This window comes from Salvelinus alpinus, unplaced genomic scaffold (genome assembly GCF_045679555.1).
Source record: "Salvelinus alpinus unplaced genomic scaffold, SLU_Salpinus.1 scaffold_42, whole genome shotgun sequence".
Taxonomy (NCBI): Eukaryota; Metazoa; Chordata; class Actinopteri; order Salmoniformes; family Salmonidae; genus Salvelinus; species Salvelinus alpinus.
The window spans coordinates 137,152-148,558 of NW_027255983.1; the positions used below are offsets into that span (position 1 = coordinate 137,152).

At 46.4% G+C, this 11,407-nt stretch overlaps 1 protein-coding gene across 1 annotated transcript; it reads left to right on the forward strand.

The window, feature by feature from the left end:
* Positions 1 to 1,479: 1,479 nt before the first annotated feature.
* On the forward strand, positions 1,480 to 7,205 carry LOC139567079 (NADH-ubiquinone oxidoreductase chain 5-like). The gene is made up of 2 exons (XM_071388558.1): positions 1,480 to 4,531; positions 4,563 to 7,205. Exon 2 carries the CDS (start codon positions 4,665 to 4,667, stop codon positions 6,147 to 6,149), a length of 1,485 nt encoding a protein of 494 aa, XP_071244659.1. The 5' UTR covers positions 1,480 to 4,531; positions 4,563 to 4,664; the 3' UTR covers positions 6,150 to 7,205.
* The last annotated feature ends 4,202 nt before the right edge of the window (positions 7,206 to 11,407 follow it).

Genomic DNA, 11,407 nt, shown 5'->3' on the forward strand with positions numbered 1-11,407 from the left:
CACTGTTACATTAGTGCAGCACAGTCTGAACAGGAGTTACTGTAGCAGGACAGAAAATGCCCATGTCCTCTGTACTGTTACATTAGTGCAGCACAGTCTGAACAGGAGTTACTGTAGCAGGACAGAAACATGCCCATGTCCTCTGCACTGTTACATTAGTGCAGCACAGTCTGAACAGGAGTTACTGTAACAGGACAGAAACATGCCCATGTCCCTCTGCACTGTTACATTAGTGCAGCACAGTCTGAACAGGAGTTACTGTAGCAGGACAGAAACATGCCCATGTCCCTCTGCACTGTTACATTAGTGCAGCACAGTCTGAACAGGAGTTACTGTAGCAGGACAGAAACATGCCCATGTCCTCTGCACTGTTACATTAGTGCAGCACAGTCTGAACAGGAGTTACTGTAGCAGGACAGAAACATGCCCATGTCCTCTGCACTGTTACATTAGTGCAGCACAGTCTGAACAGGAGTTACTGTAGCAGGACAGAAACATGCCCATGTTCCTCTGCACTGTTACATTAGTGCAGCACAGTCTGAACAGGAGTTACTGTAGCAGGACAGAAACATGCCCATGTCCTCTGCACTGTTACATTAGTGCAGCACAGTCTGAACAGGAGTTACTGTAGCAGGACAGAAACATGCCCATGTCCCTCTGCACTGTTACATTAGTGCAGCACAGTCTGAACAGGAGTTAATGTAGCAGGACAGAAACATGCCCATGTCCCTCTGTACTGTTACATTAGTGCAGCACAGTCTGAACAGGTTTTACTATAGCAGGACAGAAACATGCCCATGTCCCTCTGCACTGTTACATTAGTGCAGCACAGTCTGAACAGGAGTTACTGTAGCAGGACAGAAACATGCCCATGTCCCTCTGCACTGTTACATTAGTGCAGCACAGTCTGAACAGGAGTTACTGTAGCAGGACAGAAACATGCCCATGTCCCTCTGCACTGTTACATTAGTGCAGCACAGTCTGAACAGGAGTTACTGTAGCAGGACAGAAACATGCCCATGTCCCTCTGCACTGTTACATTAGTGCAGCACAGTCTGAACAGGAGTTACTGTAGCAGGACAGAAACATGCCCATGTCCTCTGCACCGTTACATTAGTGCAGCACAGTCTGAACAGGAGTTACTGTAGCAGGACAGAAACATGCCCATGTCCTCTGCACTGTTACATTAGTGCAGCACAGTCTGAACAGGAGTTACTGTAGCAGGACAGAAACATGCCCATGTCCTCTGCACTGTTACATTAGTGCAGCACAGTCTGAACAGGAGTTACTTTAGCAGGACAGAAACATGCCCATGTCCCTCTGCACTGTTACATTAGTGCAGCACAGTCTGAACAGGAGTTACTGTAGCAGGACAGAAACATGCCCATGTCCCTCTGCACTGTTACATTAGTGCAGCACAGTCTGAACAGGAGTTACTGTAGCAGGACAGAAACATGCCCATGTCCCTCTGCACTGTTACATTAGTGCAGCACAGTCTGAACAGGAGTTACTGTAGCAGGACAGAAACATGCCCATGTCCCTCTGCACTGTTACATTAGTGCAGCACAGTCTGAACAGGAGTTACTGTAACAGGACAGAAACATGCCCATGTCCCTCTGCACTGTTACATTAGTGCAGCACAGTCTGAACAGGAGTTACTGTAGCAGGACAGAAACATGCCCATGTCCCTCTGCACTGTTACATTAGTGCAGCACAGTCTGAACAGGAGTTACTGTAACAGGACAGAAACATGCCCATGTCCTCTGCACTGTTACATTAGTGCAGCACAGTCTGAACAGGAGTTACTGTAGCAGGACAGAAACATGTCCATGTCCTCTGCACTGTTACATTAGTGCAGCACAGTCTGAACAGGAGTTACTGTAACAGGACAGAAACATTCCCATGTCCTCTGCACTGTTACATTAGTGCAGCACAGTCTGAACAGGAGTTACTGTAGCAGGACAGAAACATGCCCATGTCCCTCTGCACTGTTACATTAGTGCAGCACAGTCTGAACAGGAGTTACTGTAGCAGGACAGAAACATGCCCATGTCCCTCTGTACTGTTACATTAGTGCAGCACAGTCTGAACAGGAGTTACTGTAACAGGACAGACACATGCCCATGTCCCTCTGCACTGTTACATTAGTGCAGCACAGTCTGAACAGGAGTTACTGTAGCAGGACAGAAACATGCCCATGTCCCTCTGCACTGTTACATTAGTGCAGCACAGTGTGAACAGGAGTTACTGTAGCAGGACAGACACATGCCCATGTCCTCTGCACTGACTCTAGCCTGAGTGCCAGTCTGTTTGTATTATCATGCCAACTCCCTGTCACACTGACTCTAGCCTGAGTGCCAGTCTGTTTGTGTTATCATGCCAACTCCCTGTCACACTGATCCTAGCCTGAGTGCCAGTATGCTTGTACTATCATGCCAACTCCCTGTCACACTGATCCTAGCCTGAGTGCCAGTCTGTTTGTACTATCATGCCAACTCCCTGTCACACTGACCCTAGCCTGAGTGCCAGTCTGTTTGTACTATCATGCCAACTCCCTGTCACACTGACCCTAGCCTGAGTACCAGTATGTTTGTACTATCATGCCAACTCCCTGTCACACTGATCCTAGCCTGAGTGCCAGTCTGTTTGTACTATCATGCCAACTCTCTGTCACACTGACCCTAGCCTGAGTGCCAGTCTGTTTGTGCTATCATGCCAACTCCCTGTCACACTGACCCTAGCCTGAGTGCCAGTCTGTTTGTACTATCATGCCAACTCCCTGTCACACTGACTCTAGCCTGGGTGCCAGTCTGTTTGTGCTATCATGCCAACTCCCTGTCACACTGACCCTAGCCTGAGTGCCAGTCTGTTTGTGCTATCATGCCAACTCCCTGTCACACTGACTCTAGCCTGAGTGCCAGTCTGTTTGTACTATCATGCCAACTCCCTGTCACACTGACCCTAGCCTGAGTACCAGTATGTTTGTACTATCATGCCAACTCCCTGTCACACTGATCCTAGCCTGAGTGCCAGTCTGTTTGTACTATCATGCCAACTCTCTGTCACACTGACCCTAGCCTGAGTGCCAGTCTGTTTGTGCTATCATGCCAACTCCCTGTCACACTGACCCTAGCCTGAGTGCCAGTCTGTTTGTACTATCATGCCAACTCCCTGTCACACTAACTCTAGCCTGGGTGCCAGTCTGTTTGTGCTATCATGCCAACTCCCTGTCACACTGACCCTAGCCTGAGTGCCAGTCTGTTTGTACTATCATGCCAACTCCCTGTCACACTGACTCTAGCCTGAGTGCCAGTCTGTTTGTACTATCATGCCAACTCCCTGTCACACTAACTCTAGCCTGGGTGCCAGTCTGTTTGTGCTATCATGCCAACTCCCTGTCACACTGACTCTAGCCTGAGTGCCAGTCTGTTTGTGCTATCATGCCAACTCCCTGTCACACTGACCCTAGCCTGAGTGCCAGTCTGTTTGTACTATCATGCCAACTCCCTGTCACACTGACCCTAGCCTGAGTGCCAGTCTGTTTGTACTATCATGCCAACTCCCTGTCACTCATTGTCACAATGAGCAATGAAGTTGGCAAGAACCCAAACAGATCTGGGATCAGGCTGTAGAAGGAGACAACAGATCTACCACTATATAGGGAATAGGACTCTGGTCTATAGTAGTACCACTATATAGGGAATAGGGCTCTGGTCTATAGTAGTACCACTATATAGGGAATAGGGCTCTGGTCTATAGTAGTACCACTATATAGGGAATAGGGCTCTGGTCTATAGTAGTACCACTATATAGGGAATAGGGCTCTGGTCTATAGTAGTACCACTATATAGGGAATAGGGCTCTGGTCTATAGTAGTACCACTATATAGGGAGAAGTGTGTGAATTGTGCATCCCAGAAACCTCAACTGAGCAATGCTCTTTAACGTCTGTGTGTGTGTGCGCGTGCTTGTCTGCATGCTGGGGTCCATGTGTGTGTGTGTGTGTGTGTGTGTCTGCCTGCTAGGGTCCGTGACTGTGTGTGTGTGTGTGTGTGTCTGCCTGCTGGGGTCCGTGTGTGTGTGTGTGTGTGTGTGTCTGCCTGCTGGGGTCCATGTGTGTGTGTGTGTGTGTCTGCCTGCTGGGGTCCATGTGTGTGTGTGTGTGTGTCTGCCTGCTGGGGTCCGTGACTGTGTGTGTGTCTGCCTGCTGGGGTCCATGTGTGTGACTGTGTGTGTTTGACTGTGTGTGTTTGACTGTGTGTGTGTGTGTGTGTGTGTGTGTGTGTGTGTGTGTGTGTGTGTGTGTGTGTGTGTGTGTGTGTGTGTGTGTGTGTGTGTGTGTGTGTGTGTGTGTGTGTGTCTGCCTGCCTGCTGGGGTCCGTGTGTGTGTGTGTGTGTGTGTGTGTGTGTGTGTGTGTGTGTGTGTGTGTGTGTGTGTGTGTGTGTGTGTGTGTGTGTGTGTGTGTGTGTGTGTGTGTGTGTGTGTGTGTGTGTGTGTGTGTGCGTTATCTTGATAACCTTTTCATTGTCATTATTTAGTAATATGTTTATTTAGTATATGTATATTTAGTAATATGTTCATTCCAACACTGGCTATTGATTGTTGTGTTTTGTCTGATGTGGATTACTGTTAACTACTGTGTTATGTGTTAGACTTACAACCTGATGTACCTGTACGTGTCCCTGATATTAAAATACATCCTGAAGTACCTGTACGTGTCCCTGATATTAAAATACATCCTGAAGTACCTGTACGTATCCCTGATATTAAAATACATCCTGAAGTACCTGTACGTATCCCTGATATTAAAATACATCCTGAAGTACCTGTACGTGTCCCTGATATTAAAATACATCCTGAAGTACCTGTACGTATCCCTGATCTTAAAATACATCCTGAAGTACCTGTACGTGTCCCTGATATTAAAATACATCCTGAAGTACCTGTACGTGTCCCTGATATTAAAATACATCCTGAAGTACCTGTACGTGTCCCTGATATTAAAATACATCCTGAAGTACCTGTACGTGTCCCTGATATTAAAATACATCCTGAAGTACCTGTACGTGTCCCTGATATTAAAATCCATCCTGAAGTACCTGTACGTGTCCCTGATATTAAAATACATCCTGAAGTACCTGTACGTGTCCCTGATATTAAAATACATCCTGAAGTACCTGTACGTGGCCCTGATATTAAAATACATCCTGAAGTACCTGTACGTGTCCCTGATATTAAAATACATCCTGAAGTACCTGTACGTGACCCTGATATTAAAATACATCCTGAAGTACCTGTACGTGACCCTGATATTAAAATACATCCTGAAGTACCTGTACGTGTCCCTGATATTAAAATACATCCTGAAGTACCTGTACGTGGCCCTGATATTAAAATACATCCTGAAGTACCTGTACGTGTCCCTGATATTAAAATACATCCTGAAGTACCTGTACGTGTCCCTGATATTAAAATACATCCTGAAGTACCTGTACGTGTCCCTGATATTAAAATACATCCTGAAGTACCTGTACGTATCCCTGATATTAAAATACATCCTGAAGTACCTGTACGTGACCCTGATATTAAAATACATCCTGAAGTACCTGTACGTGTCCCTGATATTAAAATACATCCTGAAGTACCTGTACTTGGCCCTGATATTAACATACAACCTGAAGTACCTGTACGTGTCCCTGATATTAACATACAACCTGAAGTACCTGTACGTGTCCCTGATATTAAAATACATCCTGAAGTACCTGTACGTGTCCCTGATATTAACATACAACCTGAAGTACCTGTACGTGTCCCTGATATTAACATGGATCCTGAAGTACCTGTACGTGTCCCTGATATTAACATACAACCTGAAGTACCTGTACGTGTCCCTGATATTAACATGGATCCTGAAGTACCTGTACGTGGCCCTGATATTAACATGTATCCTGAAGTACCTGTACGTGTCCCTGATATTAACATGGATCCTGAAGTACCTGTACGTGGCCCTGATATTAACATGTATCCTGAAGTACCTGTACGTGTCCCTGATATTAACATGTATCCTGAAGTACCTGTACGTGTCCCTGATATTAACATACAACCTGAAGTACCTGTACGTGTCCCTGATATTAACATGTATTCTGTGAAGTGATGGCCACCAGTGGGTCAGTGTTCTTCAGGGAGGGGTCATAATGTATATTCCTATTGTAGTAAATATACGTTTTTCTACTATTGTTTAACTCCGTTGTTGATATGTTTTGTAGGTCCACTCTTTAACGCTGAGTGTGATTATTACAGATTCAAACGATGTTTTATTTCAATGCCATGTTGCTGTTGACATTTTCTAGACAAAGGGGGTGATTTGAGTTCACGCTCCTCTTTTTATCGTTTGTTTACAGATGAACTACGAGCATATAGTATTCAGTCATTAAGTATGTAGTATTCAGTATGTTAGTATCTGAACACAGCTAACTACTACTACTTTAACTACTACAGATGAACTTCGAGCATATAGTATACAGTCATTATGTAGTTTTCAGTATGTTAGTATCTTGTTCATGTCTTTTTCCAGATTTGCCTTAATGAAAAATGCCCCTTAGATATTAATTTATAATCCTCCAATCCTCTAAATGTTATTTTTGGCGGAGAGCCATGTAGATTGCAAAATAGTTGAGAAGAGATTTTCGATGGCACATGGTTTATGAATTGACACACAATTTTCCGTACCTCCTGAACAACAGTGTAAGAATTGCTTTTCCTCTGTCCTGCACGCACACCCCAAAAAATACACTTATTTTTTATGTTTCTACTTGATCATAACAAGCTGTAACTGAACTGTAGCATATTACTTACTAAAAATGACATGAAAAGCGCACATTTGTAAATCCCAAACTCTAAAAGTAATTGGAAAGGTAGATAGAAATTATTTGTGACATTGTGGTTACAATAAGGGATGTAAACAATATGCAGGATAGCAACAGAATATCATAGGTTCGAATCTCACTGACACCGTGCCACAATAAAAACACATGTGTTTGCATGATTAGTGCCTAAGGAAAGTAATCTCCATGTGTCCTGTCTGTGCTGGGAGTTCAGAACAGATAACCTTATTGAAAGTCTTATTGAAGCATTGTGAAAGTTTTAAGGCAGTTATTCAAAAACCTCAAAATAACTGTACTGGGTCCTGTGTGTAGCTGGTGTAGAGAGTCAGGCGCAGGACAGCAGATATGAGGAATTAAAGGTACTTGGAGACGGTGGAAATCCCGCAGCAACAAAGGGTCCATCTCTCCTCCGGACGGTACCCCTCCCACTCCACGAGGTACTGAAGGCCCCTCACCCGACGCCTCGAGTTCAGGATAGCTGGTGTAGAGAGTCAGGCGCAGTACAGCAGATATGAGTAATTAAACGTACTTTACTGAAAATGTCAAGTACACAAAGTAACAAATACACGTACACCATGACAGACCGAAATACAAATAAACAATCACTCACAAAAACCATGTGGGGAACAAAGGGTTAAATAATGAACACGTGATTGTGGGATTGAAAACAGGTGTGCGAAACAAAGACAAAACAAATGGAACATGAAAAGTGGATCGGCGGTAGCTAGAAAGCCGGTGACGTCGACCGCCGAACGTCGCCCGAACAAGGAGAGGGACCAACTTCGGCGGAAGTCGTGACAGTACCCCCCCCCTTGACGCACGGCTCCAGCAGCGCGCCGACACCGACCTCGGAGACGACCCGGAGGACGAGGCGCAGGGCGATCCTGATGGAGACGGTGGAAATCCCGCAGCAACGAAGGGTCCAGGACGTCCTCCACCGGCACCCAGCATCTCTCCTCCATCTCTCACATCCTGGTTGACTCTCTCCACCTGCCCGTTACTCTCGGGGTGCAAACCCGAGGTGAGGCTGACCGAGACCCCCAGACGTTCCATGAACGCTCTCCAGACCCTAGATGTGAACTGGGGACCTCGATCAGAGACTGTGTCCTCAGGCACCCCGTAGTGCCAGAAGACATGAGTGAACAGGGCCTCCACAGTCTGTAGGGCCGTAGGGAGACCGGGCAAAGGGAGGAGACGGCAGGACTTAGAAAACCGATCCACAACAACCAGGATCATGGTGTTGCCCTGTGAGGGAGGAAGATCCGTCAGGAAGTTCACCGACAGGTGCGACCACGGCCATTGTGGAACAGGTAGGGGTTGTAATTTCCCTCTGGGCAGGTGCCTGGGAGCCTTGCAATGGGCGCACACCGAGCAGGATGAAACATAAACCCTCACGTCCTTGGCCAAGGTGGACCACCAGTACTTCCCACTCAAACAGCGCACCGTCCGGCCGATCCCAGGATGACCAGAGGAGGGTGACGTGTGGGCCGAATAGATCAAACGGTCTCGGACAGTAGACAGAATGTACAGTGATATGATTGGTTCCTGAGCCCACCCCTGCCATTGTGATTGGTTCCTGAGCCCACCCCTGTCGGTGTGATTGGTTCCTGAGCCCACCCCTGTCGATGTGATTGGTTCCTGAGCCCACCCCTGCCGATGTGATTGGTTCCTGAGCCCACCCCTGCCGATGTGATTGGTTCCTGAGCCCACCCCTGCCGATGTGATTGGTTCCTGAGCCCACCCCTGCTGATGTGATTGGTTCCTGAGCCCACCCCTGCTGATGTGATTGGTTCCTGAGCCCACCCCTGCCGTTGTGATTGGTTCCTGAGCCCACCCCTGTCGGTGTGATTGGTTCCTGAGCCCACCCCTGCTGATGTGATTGGTTCCTGAGCCCACCCCTGTCGGTGTGATTGGTTCCTGAGCCCACCCCTGTCGGTGTGATTGGTTCCTGAGCCCACCCCTGTCGGTGTGATTGGTTCCTGAGCCCACCCCTGCTGATGTGATTGGTTCCTGAGCCCACCCCTGCTGATGTGATTGGTTCCTGAGCCCACCCCTGTCGGTGTGATTGGTTCCTGAGCCCACCCCTGTCGGTGTGATTGGTTCCTGAGCCCACCCCTGTCGGTGTGATTGGTTCCTGAGCCCACCCCTGTCGGTGTGATTGGTTCCTGAGCCCACCCCTGCCGTTGTGATTGGTTCCTGAGCCCACCCCTGCTGATGTGATTGGTTCCTGAGCCCACCCCTGCTGATGTGATTGGTTCCTGAGCCCACCCCTGTCGTTGTGATTGGTTCCTGAGCCCACCCCTGCCGTTGTGATTGGTTCCTGAGCCCACCCCTGTCCTTGTGATTGGTTCCTGAGCCCACCCCTGCCGTTGTGATTGGTTCCTGAGCCCACCCCTGCCGTTGTGATTGGTTCCTGAGCCCACCCCTGCCGTTGTGATTGGTTCCTGAGCTCACCCCTGCTGATATGATTGGTTCCTGAGCTCATAGGATGTCATTTTGAAATGTATAAAATCCTCATTGTTTTTTCTGTAAAACCCGTGATGAAGGTTGAACTGCGTTGGTTTGACGTTTAACACAAAGAAGCTTTTTGTCAGCTTCCACCGTCCCACTCAAATACATGCTATACCTATGGCTGTAGAGGTGGTCCCCAGGTGGGTTTCTGCATTGCAGGTGTGATTGAATTACATGATCACCAAACTTTAGGTACCTTCCTGCAATGGTAACTATGGATTTAGTACACAATGCCAACAGTCAAGTCAGGACAGGTCATTTTAAAAACAAAAGTGATATTTAATTTAGCAGAGTGACTCTCCTCTTCTGTAGTGTGAGGTATCTCTGGTGCTGATCAGAGAAATAATGGGTGTATAGTTATAATGACCTGTAGACGGTCACCTGGCGGATCAATGTGGGGCAAACTGTTGACTGTCATTGGTAGAAAGATGGCAGCACTGTCTCTGGGACTGGTGATGTCACAGCTGGTTGTCAGAGGTAAGTCTCCAACCAAAGATCTAGATCAGGATATTTACATTTACATTTAAGTCATTTAGCAGACGCTCTTATCCAGAGCGACTTACAAGTTGGGATATGAGTAGAATTCAACACAATTGGTAATACCTGGTATTACCTGGGGACTTCTCAATTACAAAAGTGTTTAATTACTATGTAAAATGTGTAAATATTAAGTAATAACCTTTTTCAACATCAATTACAAAGTGTATAATTACTATGTAAAATGTGTAAATATTAAGTAATAACCTTTTTCACCATGACATTAAATATCAAGTATACTTTGGTATGTCTCCAATGAGCACTGGTTATTGGTCTGTATGTGACTCTAACTCCAGGCAGTGCTGTTAAAGTCCTGTCTCAGCCGGGGAACACGGTACAGTTTCCATGTGACTACAACTATGAAGACCACCAGGACATCCCACAGCTGTCTGTCCAGTGGAGAGGCCCAAGCAACACGCTCCTCTGTCACTACATCAAACACAAGGTGTGGAAGGCCGTGTGTACGTTTTCTCCACGTCTCATGGCAAAATGTGTAGAATTACAGGAAATGTGCTTTAAAATTGCAACATTTTCTCCACGTCTCATGGCAAAATGTGTAGAATTACAGGAAATGTGCTTTAAAATTGCAACGTTTTCTCCACGTCTCATGGCAAAATGTGTAGAATTACAGGAAATGTGCTTTAAAATTGCAACGTTTTCTCCACGTCTCATGGCAAAATGTGTAGAATTACAGGAAATGTGCTTTAAAATTGCAACCTTTTCTCCACGTCTCATGGCAAAATGTGTAGAATTACAGGAAATGTGCTTTAAAATTGCAACATTTTCTCCACGTCTCATGGCAAAATGTGTAGAATAACAGGAAATGTACTCTAAAATAAAATATAATGTAGTAGTGGGGGTGGTGGTGGGGGTTATGTAAGCCAGAGCGCCAAAGACAAACGTCCATTTTGGTAAAAACCTTATGGACAATACAGTTTTGATAGAGCATGGCGTTTGCAACGCCAAGGGTCGTGAGTTCGATTCCCGTTTGGACCACCCTTACGAGAAGAAAAAACATGTATGCATGACTGTAAGTTGCTCTGGATAAAAACGTCTGCTAAATTGCATATATTGTTATATTATATGTTATGTTAAGGCCTTCCAGAACTGCACCGAGGGCTACTCACTGGACTACACGCCTAGGAAGATCACTCTGAGCATCGAAGAGGTCAAAACGCAAGACTTCGGCTCTCACGTCTGCTCTGTTAGCAAGAGACACGAGTTCATGGACTTTAGCATCGAGCTAGCCATGAAGACAGGTGAGTTGGTTTGTCTATATTGTCTGACTTTAGCACGGAGCTGGCCGTGAAGACAGGTGAGTTGGTTTGTCTATATTGTCTGACTTTAGCATGGAGCTAGCCGTGAAGACAGGTGAGTTGGTTTGTCTATATTGTCTGACTTTAGCATGGAGCTAGCCGTGAAGACAGGTGAGTTGGTTTGTCTGTATTGTCTGACTTTAGCATGGAGCTAGCCGT

What these genes read in the sequence shown, in the direction of transcription:
- LOC139567079 (XM_071388558.1), top strand. Translation starts at nt 4,665, where the DNA reads ATGTACCTGTACGTGTCCCTGATATTAAAATACATCCTGAAGTACCTG.